At 46.3% G+C, this 19,950-nt stretch overlaps 1 protein-coding gene across 2 annotated transcripts; it reads right to left on the bottom strand.

Moving 5' to 3' along the window:
• Positions 1–185: 185 nt before the first annotated feature.
• On the bottom strand, positions 186–19,950 carry LOC116754208 (putative tripartite motif-containing protein 75). 2 transcript variants are annotated; one of them, XM_032632616.1, is made up of 4 exons: positions 18,978–19,950; positions 15,024–16,093; positions 14,446–14,662; positions 186–1,514 (listed from the first exon to the last, which is right to left on the bottom strand). In XM_032632616.1, exon 4 carries the CDS (start codon positions 1,000–1,002, stop codon positions 262–264), a length of 741 nt encoding a protein of 246 aa, XP_032488507.1. In that variant the 5' UTR covers positions 1,003–1,514; positions 14,446–14,662; positions 15,024–16,093; positions 18,978–19,950; the 3' UTR covers positions 186–261. The 2 variants fall into 2 exon arrangements, with proteins under 2 accessions (XP_032488507.1, XP_032488508.1); XM_032632617.1 differs by lacking the exons at positions 14,446–14,662; positions 15,024–16,093; positions 18,978–19,950 and adding an exon at positions 8,090–8,201.

The following is a 19,950-nucleotide window of genomic DNA, read 5'->3' as shown; positions in this document are numbered from 1 at the left end:
CCGGTCCGGGGCGGAGTCTGCGCAGGCGCCCACGGCCCACGCTCCTGGGGGCGGAGTCTACGCAGGCGCCCACGGCCCACGCTCCTGGGGGCGGAGTCTGCGCAGACGCCCACGGCCCACGCAGCCCTGTCCACCCGCCCGTCCCAGTACAGCCGGCAGTTGGCGAAGGGCGGCAGGCGAAGACCCGTGGGTCTCGCGCAGCAGGCTCCGGGCAGAATCTCTACGCGCTTGCGGGGAAGAGCTGCCTGCTTCTCGCAGACGTCACCGACTTTCTGTCCTCGGACACGAGCAGGTTGGGGTGCGCCGTCTCGGGGTCCAGGGTGTCACGTCCTGCCGGAACGTCTGAATGATTTTCTGCAGAGCCGAGTGCGGCGGGGCGAGGCTGCAGCCTTCCCGCCTCAGCTGCAAGGAGCAGACGTCGGGGCACCTCAGACGCTCGCACCTGCCCAGGACGCCCCCGATGCCGCTCAGCAGCCTGGCTCCAGGCAGCACGCTTCTCTCCGTCACCTCGTGCAGGAGGCCCCGCAGCTCGCAGATGTGGTCTGAGAAGGCGGTGATGTTGGCGCCCAGCTGCTTCCGGATGTGCTGCTCCTCCTGGACCAGCCTCGCCAGGACGGCCTCCTGCTCGCCGTCCACAGCCCGGCTCAGCTGCCGGAACTCCGAGGCCAGCTCCAGCCGCTGGCGCTGCACCAGCTCCCGCAGCTCCAGCAGCTTTCTGTCCTGCGCGGCCACCAGGCTGTGGACATCTGCCCCCCGCCTCTCCAAAGGCTCCACGTGAGCGCCGAGCCTCTGCCGGTGGTCAGCCGCGGCCTCGCCCACCGGCCTCACCAAGTGGCCCTGGTGCCCGGGCGCACAGGGGACAGACACAGCACCTCCAGGTGTTCCTCGCAGAAGAGGCTCAGGACCTGGCGGTGCAGCTTGCACAGGCGCGTCTCCTCGCGCCTCCTCGTGTCTCCTCCTGTTGCTCCGGCTTCTCTGGAGCAGCCTGCCCACCCGGATCATCCTACCCAGCTGGGCGTTGCTCCTTACCTGCCGCTCCTGGCACGGTGGCGGCACGCGGGGCAGGGGAACCTGCCTTCCAGGTGAGCCCAGGACCGCTGGATGCAGGAGCGGCCGGAGTTGTTGTCACACACAGTGGTGCCGGGGTCTCTCAGGCCCTCCAGAAAGACCGGGCATCTGGCTTCCGCCTGGACTCCATCCAGGGCCGCGGCCACCGCCATCGGGGCAGCACTGAGGTGGGTTTCTTAGGAGGCCGGGCTGCAGGGTCTGTGTGCTGAGCCGCAGGCGCACCCTCGGGTTTCCCTATTTGCCGTCCTTGACGCTGAAATTTTACAGGCCCTGCAGGGCTCGGTGTGCAGCCAGGTGCCCAGAGGGGCTTCCTTCACTCCTGCAGCTGATCACAGAGCATCTGGGCGACTTGCTGCCCTCAGCAGCTGGAGGTTGTGAAGCCAAGCTCAGCAACTCTCTGGGTCAGAAAGCAGACACAACTCCAAAGTTCCTTTTCCTTCCTGGGGCTAAGAAAATAATCCTTCCTGTGAAAAGGAAGTGCCCTGTGTCTTGAGAGACCCTAACTGCCACAGTGAGGCATCCTCTGATCCTTCCCTCCACCACGACCCACCTACACCCACACGGACCACAGGTTGATGGGACCAGGTCCTGGGGCTGTGGAAAGTGTGTGGGCTTGGGGACAAGAGCCAGGCCCTGGGTGAGAGTCCCCACTCAGTCACCTGCTATCTGGGGACCCGGGGAGAGTTGCATAACATCCCAATTCTAAGAGAATCTGGTTAAAGGATAAAACTTCCAGCTTCAATCACTTCAATCTTCTCAAAAATCTAATAAAAGAGTGGTATTTCTTAAACCACAGATATTTCTGACAGCATTGAACTCATACATCAACATTTACTTTTCACTTAAGCTTCTCAACTACAGGATGTATTAAACTGTGTGCGTAAGTGGATGGGATTTGGGCTAGATGGAATTTGCTCTGGGCCCCCTCCCAAAACTGACTTTTCACATCAAGCGCAGAATGAGATTGAGATCAGTATTTCAATTTGAGTTGAAGCGGAGAAACACACACATATACAAATGTACTCCCTGACCACAGTGGTGGGCTACCAACTAGTGAGGATTTGTGAGGTCAAGACCCTGAGCAGAAGGTGTGGTGCTTCCCCTTAGGAGCCGCTGCTGATCCTCAAGGAGGCTGAGAGGCCGACTCTCAGGGATGAGAACTTAGAGTTCAGGGCACCCACAGAGGATGTGTCCTGCTAGGCACTCCAGACTGTCCACTGGGATCAGCGAAGTGATCCCAAAGCTGGAAGTGAGCGTCTTTGGGCGGAGCGGGGAGGGGTGTCTATTGATTTGATCGTCTCCAGCCCTGATAGGTTTAAGACAATCTGTGAATCCAGAGAACCCAGAATGAATTTCAAAGTGTTAAGATACAGCGTCTTGGAGCTATGTGGTGTCACTGGATCACCTATACACAGCTGGTGAGAGGTAAGTGGGCGTAACCACTTTTTTTTTTTTTTTTTTTTTTTTTTGTGGTACGCTGGCCTCTCACTGCTGTGGCCTCTCCCGCCGCGGAGCACAGGCTCCGGATGCGCAGGCCCAGTGGCCACGGCTCACGGGCCCAGCCGCTCTGCAGCACGCGGGATCCTCCCGGACTGGGGCATGAACCTGCGCCCCCTGCATCGGCAGGCGGACCCCCAACCACTGTGCCACCAGGGAAGCCCCGGGCATAACCACTTTTGAAAACGATTTTGCATTATTAACTATCTTAGAACATACACTCAGTTATGTCACTCAGGCTGTGTAACCACCCAGAGTATAAACTAGAAGGGCTACAAACTGCACAAAACTACATTTACGGAGGATCAATGGAACACTTTCCACAAGTCCAAACTGGAAATAACCCCAAAGTTCCACAACATTAGAATGCGTAAATGAATTACCACCTATTCATACAGTGGGACATTAATCAGCATTGGGTGGGCACTAAGTACGCTTCACCCCAAACCTGAAATGAATCTCTAAGATGTAACATGGTGTGACAAAAAGCCGGGCACAAAAGAATACACACCGCGTGTGCCGGAAAAATGACTTCATGGTGCTAGACCTCAGCATTACTGCTTGTATTGGGGGAGGAGGGATGGGCTAGTGATTGGGAGGAAGGTGAGAAGGCTCTAGGGGTGCTGGTAACAATGTATTTCTTCATCTGGGTGGTGGTGCAGGGTTACAGGCTTAAGCAGTTTTCTGTGTGCATGTCTAATAAAAGCAAAAGTGACCATAAAACCACAGACTATAGAAATAAATTATAGAGAAATATGTTCAACCTGTTTGGCCGAGGAGGCAAAGTTTTGAAAATCAGAAAACCAAATGATTGCTTCAAGCATTTAATTAGCTTATATCAAGCAAACATAATGAACAATCAGGATACAAAAATGGGTGAAGAAGATTAACAGATGGCCAATTATGAAGTCAAAGCAGATCATTTTTAATAATTCAGAGACATCAGTGTGAAAAACAAGAGAGATTGTTCTTTGGGCCTCGTCTGATTGGCAGAGCTCTGTAAAAGACCACAGACAGGGTAGTGGAGCCAGAAGGAGAGGAAGCCTGGTCGGGTGAGCGAGCAGACTCTGAGCCAGGCTGCCTGGGCTGCAATCCTGGCTCTTCCGTCTATGGCCCTGTGACCTGTGACAGCTCAGAAAGGATTTACAGAGGAGGGGAAATGTGCCTAGCAGCAGGCCTGGCACGTGGAGGTTCTCATGGTACTCAACTAACAAAACCCCAGACTTGCCATGCTCAGGATGCTATGGTCGAAGAACACACCTTCTGTTGTCCCCACTGACAACCTGGCCCAAGCCCCTACATGTTCCCCTGGGTGCCTGCACCAGCCTCTGACCACCCAGCTCACCACCACCCGCTGGGCCCTTCCAGTCTCCTCCCACCCACGCCAGGATCTAATCACACCCTCTCCTGCAGGACTGCTGTTACCCGCACAGGAACTGCGTCCTTCCCTCAGCTCCAGCTTCCCCCAGCACCAAGCCCTCTGCAGCGCTCAACCTCCTGCCCTCTTCCTGCAGGTTCAGCCCGCTCTGGCCCCAGCGCCTTTGTACAAGCAGAGCCCTCACTTGTCTCCTGTGCTGCCCAGCTCAGAGCTCACTTGTCCCTTCCTCCAGATCCCAGCTTCCCGACTCCATGAGGGCTCACCTCCCCCAACAAAATGTGCCAGAGCTGTAAGGACAGGATCAGGAACTCTTTCCACTCTGGCTGTTGTAAATGTACCCAGGTTTTGGAAATCTGCCTCCCACACATGACTGTCAACTCCGTGTTATCCCGCCACGATGGCATCTCCAAATACCTCAGTCCCCGGCTAAGCTGTCGAATGACTAAAGCCCTGGCCAGGTTTCTGGTCTCCCTTAGGAGCTGAGTGACTTTGGGCAACTTACTTGTACTCTCTGTGTCTGCAAGCAGGCAGTGATGAAGTTGAGGAAGATCAAGTTCATACTGGGCCCCACAGCTCTAATCCCTCTCCTCTCCACCTACACACTGGTGATGGATTTAAAGTCATTTAAAAATCAAAGTGGACCAAGGTGGCCATTGTCTTCGTGGTTTCAAATACCTCCCCTCATCACTGAGAACTTGAGTTTTCGGAGATGGTTCAAACTCAAGGACACCACCAGCCGTTTTCAAGAGTGTCTGCTAACAGCTCTAGTGGCAACCTTGCGGTTTCACTATCACAGCCACCCACCAACTATGTAATCGTCTCGACCCCAGCCAACCCTTCCTTGCTTAACAAGCACTTTTACTTCTTGCCAGCTCCAATCCTAATTCTTGGTAACCAATTTATGTAATCTTGAAAGTTTTCTGCCATTATAAGCCTTCCCCATCTTGTAGCCTGGGGATGACAATTCAAGTGCATCTTCAATCCGGGTCTCCAGGGCTGCAGTTCTAACAACCCCCAAATAAACATCTCCAATTCAATCAGGTCTGGGTTTCTGAAATTTTGTTTGACACCACAAACTGCCTCTGACAGAGACATCCCAGAGGGGGATCCCACAGTGGCTTCAGACCAGCGTCTTCTGTCGCAAAAGGTATCAGTCTCTCCACCCTTGGGCCCTGGACAGGGCGGGAACTGGGCATCGGCGCTCTCGGCAACATTTAGGTGACCTAGGACGAGGCCCGCTGAGGGGCTGGGAAACCTAATAAGGACGTGTCCTTACATGAGCCAAACCCAAGTCTGGATTCTCTTGGAGGGGGATCCCTAGGCTGGGCCCAGCGCAGGGGACCAGGAAGCCCCCAGTTGTGCCCCCTCCTGGATCCCCACTTATCTGGGGCTGCGGTTCTTTCCTGGTTCACAGGGCCGGGTCCTCAGGCTGCTCTCCCACCAGATAGTGTGGTCCAGGATGTGACCCGGGCTTATATACACCCCCAGGAGGAGGATGGAGCTATTGGGGTCCCACCCTAAAGACCGTGGCTCCTCCCCCTGGGGAGTGGGGTCCTGTGAGGGAAGAGGGTGTTCAGACCTGCTGCCCAGAAGGGAGCAGAGGGCAGGGGAGGGGAAAGGAGGGGAGGGTCTACTCTGATTAGGTCAGGCACGGTTGGCCTCCGCTGCACCTCTGTGATCTTCTCATGAGCCTCTCAAGGCCACTTAACCCCATCTTCACTGATAAGGAACTGAAATCTGAAAGGCTTCTTCCCTGGGGAGGTGTGATGCCAGACCCTCGGGCTCCCCTGCTCTTCCCAGGCACAATCTCTGGCACCCCGGGCATGTGGAGGGGCCTGCACCCCTCAGGTTCAGGGGTCTGGTTGAGTCCATCCTATGTTCCCTGCGCCCATAGATCAAGTGGGTCCCTAGTGCAGGGTTGGAGGGCCCCTCATCCCAGAGGGGGCAGTGTACACAGACCAGCTCCGGACCTGCCTGACACACAGAAGAAAAACTGTGCAAAGTCCCAGCCCAGGAGACAGGTGTGCTGATGATGGTTCAGGTTTCCAGCCTGAAAAGAGCGTCCAGTATGGTGTAGAATGAAGCAGGAACCCCAGGGCCAGGGGGCAGCGGTGCACACAGTACAGAGTCCTCTGAGCGTCTGCTGACTCTGCTTCCTGCTTCCTGCTTGTGCCCCACGGCTTCAGTGCAGCAGAGATTAGAATGACCTCGCCCTTTCCAGTCCTCAGCCCTGGACTTTAGGCAGGTCACAGCCCTGGCCAAGACCAAGTTACCAGCATGTTTTTTCTCACATCAGTAATATTCTCCTTTGCATAAATAAAGTCTGCCCTGGAGAGTGGAAGTGGCAGTGATTGGAAGAGAAATGATGATTTTACTTTTTATCTGTTGTGATGAGAGCTAAGGGCTTAGTCACACCTTACAGGAAAGGAGAGAGAGTGTTGGCCTTACAAGTGCAACAAGCAGACAAAATCAATTAACAAGGTGTGCACTGGACCATGGTTTTGACGTATAAGATTTGCATATTCTAGAATTAATTAGCTAGTTAATGAGTACCACAGATATTTATTGAGCGCTTATTAATTAATAACTAGGACCATTATAGGAGATGGGAATACAGTAATGAACAACAGCAATTCCCCACACTGTCTTGTCTCAGCATCTTAGAAATGATTTTTCCCTTAATAGGTAAAATGTAACTCTTATTTTCCAGCAACCTTCTCTGCAGTTCAGAAAACTACTCATTTCCTACTGTCCACATCTCAGTAATGGAACTATCATTTGCCCAAGTGCAAATGCAGAAATCCTTGGAAGAATCTTTGAATTCTCATTCCTTAATCCCAACCAATCAGTCCAGCTGCAAGTCCTGTGGGCATTAGATTGAACCTATGTCACTGCATCCCACACCACTGTCCTAGGGCCCCTGCTCTGGCCCCTCCTCTGTAACCCTCCCCTTTAAGGCCACAGAATTCTAACGGGAAAAGTTCTTGTTCACGTGACTCCTGGCAAGCAGGGAACTGGTATAAAATCACAGTTGATTCTTGTCAATCTCGTGGCCAGGAACAGAGTCAATAAGCACAGAAAAGTAAAGAAGAACTGAAGTCAAGTGACTTGACTTCCAGATCACTTATGAAATTTCTGAAAAGTGTCAACTGAGTGATAAGGTCTGACGTCCGACTGCTCTGAGTCCAAGTGTGAAGAGGAGACAGACATGGATTCTTCAAATCACCTATCCTAGGAGATTCAACTTCAAGGAACGATTGGCCCTTGAAGGCATTTCATCAGGATTCTGGTTTTCCCTACTAATATTCTGTTAGTCCTCTGTTTTCTAACCCATATGGTATGACAATGTCATTAACCAGCCCAACAGGGAGCTCATGACGAATACCTTTAGCCTTTGAGAATACACATACTGTCCTAGGGAGAATGTTGGCAGAAACGTGAATTTTAAAGGTGCTTTCGTGAGAACTCAGGTGGAAATGAGGAACGTGTGACTTGAAACTGGAAGAAAGGTGATTCTTGGTATATTGCGGGAGAAAAAGACGGCTGAATTGTGTCCTACAGCTGTGTGGAAAGCAGAACTTGAGAGGGAATCGCCTGGATATTTGGCTGAGATTTCCAAACAATGTGTTGAGGGTGTGGCCTGGTTCCTTCCTGCTGCTTACAGAAAAATGTGAGAGGAGGGAGATCGATTAAGGGGACCAGTCAGAAGATAAATAAGTAAATAAAATAAAATAAAAGCAGGATTTCATGATTTTGGAGATCCTCAGCCTATCCAGATTGCAAAAATAGCAGAAATTAGGAGAGTCGCTGTTAAGACAATGTGTGCTGGAGAGAAGACCAGGGTTTGGCGGCACCACGTTGCTAGGACAGATTTGAAATCCAGCAGAACCAATTTCATGAGCTTTCGAGGCCTGGCAGTAATCCTGTCTGGCTGGGGACCCCACCCTCTGGGTCCAGATAGTTTATACTTTATGGAAATATGGTTAATATACCCTGGTTAACTATTGATGACATTTGATCCACTGGGGAATGTGTTCTTTAACTAAACAGAGTGACAGAATTTTGTACATATCAGAACCACACAAAGCACGAAATACGTCTGTGTGTGTGACTGTGTGTTTCCGGTCGGGACGTACCTCCACCCACCTCTGGTCTTCAGCACGTCACTCCAGTCATTTATGTAGCTCCTAGATCCTCATCCACAGAAGCCTTTCTCAGTTAAGAGATTTTTCTTCTTTCATTCCATTGTGTTTAGACATCACACTCCGTGATTTTTTCTGACGAATCACCAAAATTTCATAATAATAATGCTTTATAATTCTCCTAATGAAAACTGTTTTAAGGCTTATTTTACTTAAAAGAAATATCTTCCATGAACTTATTGAACAACTGCTATCAAATTGAGCCAAAATTATTAACAGTTTCTATGTTTATGTATTTATAAGTTGTATTTGGAAAGTTTTATTTCTAGCCCTCAGTATTAATGTAAATTTCATGAGTGTCTAATTGGACTCAAGAATTGTGGTTAACATCATTTTTTTTTACCTCTTGATACATATACCTTTACAGCCCCCTTGAGATGAGTGGGGCTTTGCAATTTGTTTCAGAGAATACAATAAGAGAAAATGTGGGTCCCCTACTGGTGCTGGCTTTTAAGCCTCAGTGTGCCATTTTAAAGCTCCCTCTTGCTAACCTGAAACAAAGAGATGGCCAGATGTTTCTCCAGAAAAGACGGGTTGGTTCTCACAGAATTGCCGTTTGGGATCTGCCACCATGACAAGCCATGTGCAAGTCCCCAGCACAGATGGAGAGGAGAGCTCTTTTATAGACAGAAAGGACACTGGGAGGGCTGTAGCAAAGAGTTCAGGGTTTCTCACTGATCAAGTCCTTGCCAGGAAAGAAGAGGTGTCTTTCTGAAACCGTGGCTTTAATCTATTTCACCTGCTTTCACTGATCAAGGTCGTTTTAAGACTTGCATGTCCTCCACAAACAGTAAGATGTTGGCCCCAGTGATTTTCCAGGGACTTGGAGTCAGCAGTGTCTAGTTCGATCTGAGCCAGTTAAGACTGGATGGGACCATCCATCAACAGATGAATGGATAAAGAAGATGTGGTGTGTATATATACATACATACACACACACACACACACACACACACACACACACACACACACACAATGGAATATTACCCAGTCATAAAAAAGAATGAAATAATGGCATTTATAGCAGCATGATGGCCATCATCAAAAAGTCTACAAATAATAAATGTTGGAGAGAGTATGGAGAAAAGGGAAGCCTCCTATACTGTTGGTGGGAATGTAAATTGTTACAGCCACTATGAAGAACACAAGGGAGATTCTTTAAAAAACTAAAAATATGATCCAGGAATCTCACTCCTGGGCATATATCTGGACAAATCTATAGTTCTGAAGGATACATGCACCCTTCTGTTCATACCAGCACTATTCACAAGAGCCAGAACATGGAAGAAACCTAAATGTCCCTTGATAGATGAATGGATAAAGAAGATATGGTACATATAATACAGTGGAATACTACTCAGCCATAAAAAAGAATGAAATTATGCCATTTTCAACAACGTGGATGGACCTAGAGATTATCATACTAAGTGAGGTGAGTCAGGCAGAGAAAGACATATCACATGATATCACTCATATGTGGAATCTAAAGTGTGATATAAATGAGCTTATTTCCAAAACAGAAATAAACTCACTGACATAGAAAACATACTTATGTTTACTGCACGTTAAATTGCGTGGGAAAGGAATAAATTAGGAGTTTGGTATTAGCATATACAAACTAGTGTATATAAAATAGAGAAGCAACAAGGACATACAGTATAGCACAGGGAACTATATTCAATATCCTGGAATAAACAATTATGGAAATGAATATGAAAAAGAATAAATATATATATTTCATATGTACATATATATACATATGAAAAATAATAAATATGACTGAATCACTTTGCTGTACACCAGAAACTATCAAAACACTCTAAATCAACTATACTTCAATGTATTTTTTTTAAAGCAATGCAGTTATTGTCCTGTTTCGGTGTGGATGACCTTCCATTCGGGAGAGGGGGTAAGGCTCTTATTTTCATTGTGGACACAAATTCCTGTCCTAAGGACTTGTGCACTGAATGGTGTCTAGCACCATCTGCTGGAAAGCTTTTGAACAACCGAACTGATATGAATAGATGAAAAATAATGCAGGGTGTGCAGTCCTCTACTGGCCACTGCAGCACGTGTCAGAGCTGAACGTTTCCAGCTCTACGTCTATACTGGAAGTGGTCTCTGCGCATATAGGCGAATGTCCATTATGCCTTTTAAACCACAACTGAGAGGAGAAGTGTTCTCTAACCACACCCCTGCCCCTTTTCTCACTTAACTTTGGGTCTTAGAAATTATCCCATATCCACACAAATATTTCAATTTGGGGGGGATCAACTGTGAGCAAAAAAACTTAAATGGAAAGTGTTGTATTCATGATGGGAAAAGACAGTTTTTGGAGAAAGGATATCCTTTCGCTAGATCAGCCTTTCCTCCGGTATTCTTTGCTCTCTCATTTTAAAATAAAAGCTACCCTTTATTGAGTACTTTACTATAGTTTAGACCTTCTGCTCTATGCTTTAGTCAAACTTCCCATGAAAACTTTATGAGAATTCTCTGTTGTAGGAAGAATTGTCTCCCATAGGCAAAAGTAGAAAGGGAGGCTTAGAGTGGTGATTTACTCGGGGCCACCCGGAGGGAATCTCACTTCTCTGGGCTGTGACAACAGCCTGTCTCTTTCAAAATACTTAGATCTGTACCTTTACTCCTCCTTGACGTGCTAATTCCTGATTTGAGAATATTCTCCCCAAAAAAGTCCCAAAAGAGGTAAAGCATGATTCGTAAGACTTCCATACAAGGAGGATTTATGGAAGGATGAGAGACAAGCCATGTGCGGGCGAAGCAGAATGAGCTTGAGCTTTGGGGTGATCTCAGTTATCTGCCAAATAAATCTAAGTCAAAAGTCACAGCGATGTTGTTAATAGTAAGTGTAGATGTATATTCTCCACGTTAACGGGCACAAATCAGTTACTCTGTAAGTTATATTAGCGTTAGATCAGCCTCCCAAAAAAGAGAAATGTTAGGGAATTAGTAGATTATAAAAAACTCAGAGGACAAAGAGACCTTAGCAAGTATTGACCCCAAAATCTTACTTCTAGCTTTCGTTTTCATTTTTTTTAGGTATGTTATCAACTATACACTTATAGAAATGCCTAGAACTTTGGTATATTTTTGCTCGATATGTACACATCAAACGGTGTTAAAATCATTTCTAACGTTCTGATTTTGAGGAGTGAGAGTGGGTGCAAAGATGGGAAGGAGATTGTTCCGCATAATTTAATAATAATATATCTTCATTAGTTTACTGTACGAAGTAACTCATACAATATGGTAGGGTATAATATTTTTAAAAAGTGACTGTATCTGAGTCTGTTCCAACTCACCAATTCACTTAATTCCAGGAATCGATCTCTCAAGAAGCAAACACTCCTATTTTTCCACACTCTTTTTAAAAATAATTACAAACCTACAGAAAAATGAAACGAATGGTAAAATTGACACCTATATACCTATCCCTCCAACTGTCAAATGGACGTGTTGGCCACAGTGTATTATTTCTCTCCATATATCCATTTTGTTTATCCCTTAAATTGTTTTGCTAAGGCATTTGGGAGTTTCAGACACCTGCTAAATATTCAATTTTAACATCCTAAAACTGAGAATGTCTCCTACACAATATCATTACTGTAACGAAGGAATATGTTTTTAATTAATACGTAACATTCATTTCTCCAATCGCTGCAAAGCCATATTTATTTTCAAAATTCAGATCTCGATTAATGTTCGTACATTATCATTTTGTTTCAGCTATTTTAATCTAGAAAAGTTTCCCTGACTCTTTTAAAAAATACATTTATCAAGGTATGATTGACAAGCAATAAAGTACAAACTAAGGTGCACAGTTTCATGGGGGCTGACATGAGTATAATGCATGAAAGCACCAGCATCATCAAGGCAATGAAAACACTCCTCACCCCCCATATTATCTTCAAATCTAGAACACTGCTCCTGTCCCTCCCCCTCTTTGTCTTTCAAGACATTGACTTTTAGGAAAACTTCAGGCCAGGTGTCTCCTGCAGTGTTCCCCATTCTAGATTTGCCTGTTTCCTCGTGATTCAATTCTGATTGAACATTTTTGTCCGGGACATCATCTGGGCGATGTAGAGTTCCTCCCACTGCATCCCATTAGGGGACGCACAATGTCAGTTTGGGCACTTGGTTCAAGTGGTGTCTGGGCCTGTCTCCATGAGAAAGGTCCCTTTCTCCTTCATCGTCACAGGCCAAGTGGTCTGTCCCTGATACCCAGCTCCCTAACAAAGCCTTTGACCACCAGTGAGGATTCCTTCTGGCTCAGTGGTGGCATTGTGGGTAGCAGATGGTGGTTCTCTAATTGTGCATGCCCACACTTCACTGCTGGCATCCTCTCTAAAGAAGACCTTTCCCTCCCTGACTCCCCCTCTGGCCTTTTTAAAGGTACCTCTTGGGCTCATGAATTCTTTTTTCTCCAATGTGTATAATCCCTTATCTTCTTTGCTGAGGTCCAGAGTGCTCTGTATTGGGCCTGTCGGGGCCTTTGCCCTGCCTCTGCATCCTTCTGGCGGGTCTTCACTAGTCTCCGAACACAGCTCTGCTGTCAGACGTGTGCTTTCAGTCTCGTTCTTTCCAACCATTTCTCCATGACACCCTACCTGCCTTTACTGGTGAAGGACATTGAAAAATCAAGATCTGGGGAGTAAAGCCTTTACAATGTTTGCTGTAAAACATTTGAGAATGTACATGTTAAGAACTATGAAGGATCTGAGATTTGCCTTAGTTCTGAGCTAACAAGTTAGCCTGCCCCTGTGTCCTGGATGCTGGCGGAACAGTATCATCTTGGATCAGACGCAAAGCATGTTCTCACTTGGGGCAGCGCGGGCAGCGTGAGCTCCATGCTAGCGTCAGTTCCCCCTGTCCTTTCATCGTGGATGGGCCTAGATGGATGCTGTGCACGCAGCAAATTTACAGCACAGCCGAGGAACCTCCAGGCCAGGACATCCCAAGCTTCTCTACTGGGCTGCAGGCAAACCTGCCCAGTCTCTGCCTCAAAGGGAGGCATCATCTTTATTATGTTGTACAGCAATCTCTCCTCCCACTGCTCTGGAGGGTGATGGTATAGAGATTTTCCTAAGCAGTTCCTCACGCAAGCATCCTTGAAAAGAGAGTCCAGAACTCAAAGGCAGTCAGTGCCTCTGCTCGCAGGATGTTCAAACACTCAAGAGACTGATGGAGAAAACTCTCGTAATATTGAACAGACCGAGAAGAAGCGTTGCAGTAGGAACTGAGACTATTCTGTGTGCTTGGAAACCTGGGTCTCTGATGACATTATTAAGAAAAATTCGGGGAAGTGGGAGGTGGAGGTGTGGAGAAGGTACAGGGAGGACCCCTCTGCAAGCAGGGCCTGCCCAGGGTCTCAAATGTGCTGTCCAGACCAGCAGCATCAGAACCATGCACACATTTATTCAACCTACTGATTCTTAAGCCCCACTTCCAACCTACTGAGCAGAAATTCACAGGGTGGGGTGGGGAGTCAAGAAATCAATCCACGTTACAAAAAGCCGACCAGGTGATCCCAGTGCACCCTAACATTTGAGAATCATTCCTCTGTAAGTTGCACTTGAAAGAAACTAGTATATGTCACCACTATATAAATGTTTTTGACCTAAAAAATTATTCTGAGCAGAAAGCAATAAAGAAGAAAACCCAGAAAATTTTCCTTTTCTGCCTGGAGGTGGGATACAATTTCTCATTTTCATGGATGCAGATGCTTTAAGCCCAGAGTGGACACCAGAGGAATCTGCAAACCTCACTCCATTAATTCTCTTCTGTGGATTTAACTTCCCACATTTTGCTGCCCTTGAAAGCCTAAATCTGCTTCCCATGTCCTCTCTCTCGTCTACAAACGCACTACTCTTTGTTGAAGCTGCTTTATAAACTGGGATTCTAAGCCACCATCTGAAGTTCCTTTTCCTTTAGGTTGCTTCAGCTGCTGCCTTAATTTGCTGTTTTCCTCTTGCTTAGTTCTGTTTCTGTTTCTTTTTTTTTTAAATTTTATTGAAGTATAGTTGATTTACAATGTCGTTTTAGTTTCAGGTGTACAAGACAGAGATTCCGTTTTATATATATGTAACTCTGAACACTCTGAACTGTTCAGCGCCTCCAACTCAAAATATGCACTAATTGGGGCCCTACGAGCAGGAGCACAAAGATCTCGGATGAAGCAACACTATCAATTATCCTCTTATCTGTACTCTTAATAAACGGGTCTTTCACCCTCACCACAACACAAGAACAACTGTGATCGATCTTCCCATCATGACCACTCACCATGATATGATTTATTTCCACCCTTGCAGGAACTAACCGAGTTCCGTTTGACTTAACAGGAGGAGAATCCGAACTCGTATCCGGCTTTTAACTTTTTCCATATGATTAAGATAGAGGGATCAGGGACTTCCCTGGTGGTCCAGTGGTTAAGACTTCACAGTCCATATTCAGGGGGCACGGGTTTGATCCCTGGTTGGGGAATTAAGATCCCACATGCCTGTACAGGTCCGCCAAAAAAAAAAAAAAGAAAAGAAAAGTAAGAAAGAAAGAAAAAAAGACAGCAGGATCAGTGAAATCAGGTTCAGGAGGAGATTACAAATTATTTTCAGGGCAAAAGTGAAGATAAATTTACAATGTCAAATTGGTGATGGGCAGTAACTGGGAATCATATGCTCTATGTTTGTTTATCATGTGATCATCAACACATTAATTAATCCACGTTTTCCCCCCATCTATAGAATGGCAAAACTAGTAATTTTTTTCTACATGCTTAACAGAGATGCTGTAGGGGGCTGTTGCCAGCAAAATGCAACACAGATTAAAGGTACCAGAAAGTAAAACACAGCAAGCACTGTTACCTTATTTATATCCCACAGGACCAGTTTGCATTTAAGTTTGGCAAATTCATAGGCAGTCAGTCTCCCAATTCCGTGTCCAGCTCCAGTAATCAGGATGATTTCTCCGGTGACTGCTTGTCTCTTCTTCGGAATGAAAAGCTTCAGGAGAGACTCTTAAGGTGCAGACGAGCAGTAAGGGCAGAAGCTGGAGGCAGTCCAGAAGGAACTTCATCCTTTTGGTTGCTGCGAGGTTTTGGTATACTTTGTTTTACCAGTCACTCTAAATCGCTTCTGGGGGGTTGTTGCATCAAATACCAGAGAGAGTAAAAGCAAGAACAAGGAAGGGCTCCTTTATCAAAGAGAAACAAACAGCCCCGAAGCCGTTCCTTCTTTTGGGCTGGGCTTGGTTAGGTCTTCCGCGACTGGCTCAAGCTGCAGTGCAGAGCGACTGCTCCTGAGCTCAGAAATCTGGGAGGGACAAAACCCATAGGAGAGCAAAGCTTCCTAGTTCTGGGTGCCGCAGCCCCGACTAGGTGTGCAGCCAGAGCCATCTTTTACTCCCTTTCTCCTGGTCTCCTGAGCCGATCTTGCAGGGTTAGTTGTCACTTGTTTTGCTAAATTTGATAAATTCCTTTTAAAGTTACAAGGCTAATGGACAGCGTCCGCAGTCCAGATGCTTCCTTGAAACTTGATGGTTGCCCTTCCCTAGTTAAGGGACGCAAATGTAGTTTGCTGTCTTTTTTTTTTTTTTAAATAAATGTATTTACTTATTTTTGGCTGCGTTGGGTCTTCATTGCTGCGCGTGGCTTTCTCTAGTTGCGGCGAGCGAGTGGGGGGGTGGCTACTCTTTGTCTCAGTGCGCGGGCTTCTCATTGCGGTGGCTTCTCTTGTGGCGGAGCACGGGCTCTAGGCGCATAGGCTTCAGTAGTTGTGGCTCGCGGGCTCTAGAGCGCAGGCTCAGTAGTTGTGGCGCACGGGCTCAGGTGCTCCGCAGCATGTGGGATCTTCCTGGACCAGGGATCAAACCTGTGTCCTCTGCATTGGCAGGCGGATTCTTAACCACTGCACCACCAGGGAAGTCCCCTGTTAATCTGTTTTAATTAATAAATAAGCCCCCCCAAAATTAAGAAGGGTAGAGAAAAAGGTTTTCCTCCCTTACATTCACAGTTGTATTCCCGGCATCTAGGGCAGTGCTTGGTAAATAGTAAGCAATCAGTTAATATTTGTTGTATACAAGATAAATGGAAAAGGGGGGAACAACTGGAATTCTTATTTTTAGCGTACATATCAATTCCAGTAATCTCATACAACGCTTTTCTATTTAAAAGTATTCCTTTCTCAGCATCTTTTGTCTGTTTCACCATTATGAGATGCCCTTAAATGTTCGTATGTGGTTTCTAAATAAAAAAATAAAATACAACCCAAAAGCCCTCACTTTCTTAAGTTCTGATGACACGCATTTAATTTGGGATGTGGGTAGATAAAGCGTAATAGAGAACAGTAAATATTCAAGATGGCATTTCTGTTCTGCCCAAGAGTGGGTCACAGCACACCACACTCTTGCAGACCTGGGAGTGCATGTCTCTGAAGGGAGGAACCTAGGAGGCCTGGCTGTCTGAGCCAATTGTGGCGCAGGCCCAGTGTCAGGGAGTGGTTTTGTTTGCATTGTTGTGTCGCTCTTTAAACTAAGTCCACTCCAACCTCCCCTTCAGGAATGCAGCGTTCGAAGACGGGCTTGAGGAACTTCCTATGAGAACCCCTGTTTCTCCCGTTCTTCGATCAGAGGTTTTGTGAATCACACTGCCTTGCTCCTCTTCTCCCTAATGAGTAATTCGTCAACTGAATTAATTTGGATGAGCTGAGCCTTTTTAAGAGCCTGCCTAATACATTTCCAGTGTTAAAAAAGGATCAGTAGGTCCAAAGTGGAGTCACTAATGCTAAGCCCCGCAGAAGCAAACTAAAACTTAACACCTAACTGCAGTTTCAGCCTCGCTCAGAAATGTAATTTTGGGGTTTTTTTTGACAGCATTGTACAGTATGTGGGATCTTAGTCCCTTGAGCAGGGATCGAACCTGCGCCCTCTGCATTGGGAGTGCAGAGTCTTAACCACTGGACCACCAGGAAAGTCCCTGAGAAATGTAATTTTATTTTTTATTTTTTAAAATTAATTTTTATTGGAGTATAGTTGCTTTACAATGTTGTGTTAGTTTCTACTGTACAGCAAAATGAATCAGCTATACATATACATATATCCCCTCTTTTTTGGATTTCCTTCCCATTTAGGTCACCACAGTACATTAAGTAGAGTTCCCTGTGCTATACAGTATATTATTAGTTATCTATTTTATACATACTATCAATATGTATATGTGTCAATCCCAATATCCCAATTCCTCCCACCCCCTCCTTTCCCCCTTGGTATCCATACATTTGTTCTCTACCTCTGTGTCTATTTCTGCTTTGCAGATAAGATCATCTATACCATTTTTCTAGGTTCCACATATATGCATTAATATACAATATTTGGTTTTCTCTTTCTGACTTACTTCACTCCATATGACACTCTCTAGGTCCATCCACATCTCCACAAATGACCCAGTTTCGTTCCTTTTTATGGCTGAGTAATATTCCATTGCATATATGTGTACTGGGTATATACCGAGAAATGTAATTTTAAACCAATCAGTTTGGAATTTCCTGATCAACACTAGTGAGGTGATCTGCATGATAAACCCCTACCCTTCTCCCCAAAGAAGGTGACCTTGCCTGAAATAATCCTTTCTTTTCTTTTTGACTTCCTTGTCTCCTCCTTCCTGCTCTTAAAAAACCTTTCATTGTACAGCTCCTTTCTATTTGTTAGATGGGATGATGCCTGATTCATGAATCATTTAGTAAAGCCAATTAGGTCTTCAAATTCACTCAGTTGAATTTTGTTTTTTAATACCAGCTGAAGCAGAGGTTAACGGCGGTCAACAACACTGACAGCAAAGTTTATCTGACTACAGGAAGCCAAGTCCAAATATTTATTTTTTAAAAGGCAAGCATATTTTAATAATAGAACTTTGCTACCTGGATGGATTGTTAGACATAAACAAAGCTGGACACGAAAGTGGTAAGGACATATTTTGTTCAGTAATACTACAGTATGAACTGAACTCCACTTCCCCTGAATCAGAAGGCTGAAGACTTTTCAAAGGCTGGAGTGTGCTAAGGGAAAGTCACTAAGGGGTAGTAAAGGGGTGGGTGGGTGATCCATGTGACTAGGCCATCTGGGTTTGTTAATTGGCATTTGTCAGGGGAGAAAGAAACTTCTATCTTTATGAGAGGAAGCAGCAGTGCAAGTTGAAGAAAGGTTGGTCCTTATTGCTCCCACAGGGACTGGGAGCTAGCACAGAGTTATCTCCCTGAATATCTGCATCTTAAAGAGAGGGGCTCACAAGTCCTTAAGGAAACAGTTCTGGGTGGTAGATTTATATCACAAAGGTCAGAGGAAAGAATTTACATTGCAAGCTTTCTAAAGTAGCTGCTCCAAGAGAGGGCTCTGGGGTCTGTCTGCCTATCCAGGTTCTGCCTGGAACAAATCACAAATTCTTCGGGCAGTGTTGAGCTTTTCTAGGCAGGTATTTTAAAGGGGTGGGGCACTAGGATCACCCTAGGGGCAAGACCTTAAGCTGCTAGAAGCCATAATAGAGGGCTGAAGTAAAATTTATATTTTAAGGCAGGACAAGAAAAAATTACACATAAAATTCTGTTTGTTTGGGCCTCCTCCCTCCCTAATGTGCAGTGTGCATCTTTATTACAGTTAACCAGAACTTCTCAAAGATGGGAGCGCCCGCTCAACCATAAAGATCATTTTTTCACCTTTATTCTGACCCTAGCAATGTAACTTCTTAAAAGAACAGTGTTCTTTCCCAGCCCTTTAGGTGAAAGGGCGTGGGGTGGATAGGGTTAGATGCTTGCTTGGCATGTGCTTACCTGGACTATGTATCTTTGGTGAAGTTTATGTAAAATATTAGTCGGTCATTTTGATGTATGATCCTTTGTTTCAAAAATGTATATGCCTGTGCCTTCGACTTCTAACAGGCAGAAAGGTCCTCCAAGCTTTCTGAGGCTGCTTCCTGTGTTATCACCATCAGTTTGGCTCAAATAAAATTCCCTTTTTTTCTTAACTTGACAGTTAATTGAATTTTCGTCAGGAAGAGTTTGGACAAGTCTCAGCGCAGAGGTTCTGAGGGAGCCTTCATATGCCGAGAGCTCTACAGCCTTCAGAACAAGTTGTTAAGGTTTGATAAATCTGGTTTTTGAGATGGTCAAAAGTTTTATACGGTCTGTGTCCACACCACACCACAGAACCAGCGGATTATGCACTTGCAAGTTAAATATTTCCACACATTAATAAGGCAACGAATATCAAACACGAAAACCACATTACAAACTTCTGAACAATCTTGATTTCCAATTTCCCGTGTGGCCAAGTTTTGCCTCTGCAGGTATCTCGCGTCTTAACCCTCGGTTTCTCTTCCAGGCTCTGTGTCTATCTCACAACTGGTTTACTCCTCCGTGGGTTAGGGCTTTTACCCATTGCAGCGAACAACTTGGTAGAAAAGGAAGAGAAAAGCCTCGGATGCGGGGATTGCAAGTCTCTCACCTCCCTCCTTTCCCTGCAACCACTCATAACTCAGATATGGCTGGGACACGCGTGGCTCACTACATCAGCCGCCTGTAACCCCTTCCTGCCGGAACAGCCAGGACGACACACTTCTCTCAACCCCCTTTCTTTCCCTTTCCAATTCTTCGGCTCCTTTCACTTTCCGGCTTTCTCTCGCTTTCTCAGCGCTTCCCCAGCCGCCTCCCTAACCCGGTCCCAAACACAGCTCAGCAAGGACGAGAAGCTGAGTGAAGCCGTCTCTACGAAGCCTGCGCCGTCTTCGCTTTGCGGCGCTGTCGT

This window comes from Phocoena sinus, chromosome 5 (genome assembly GCF_008692025.1).
Source record: "Phocoena sinus isolate mPhoSin1 chromosome 5, mPhoSin1.pri, whole genome shotgun sequence".
In the NCBI taxonomy this organism is placed as follows: domain Eukaryota; kingdom Metazoa; phylum Chordata; class Mammalia; order Artiodactyla; family Phocoenidae; genus Phocoena; species Phocoena sinus.
Note: the sequence above shows the minus strand (reverse complement) of the source record. Positions and strands in the feature narration are given on the sequence as shown.

Bases quoted from the DNA above. Each gene is read 5' to 3' on its own strand.
- LOC116754208 (XM_032632616.1), bottom strand. From the start codon at position 1,002: ATGATCCGGGTGGGCAGGCTGCTCCAGAGAAGCCGGAGCAACAGGAGG.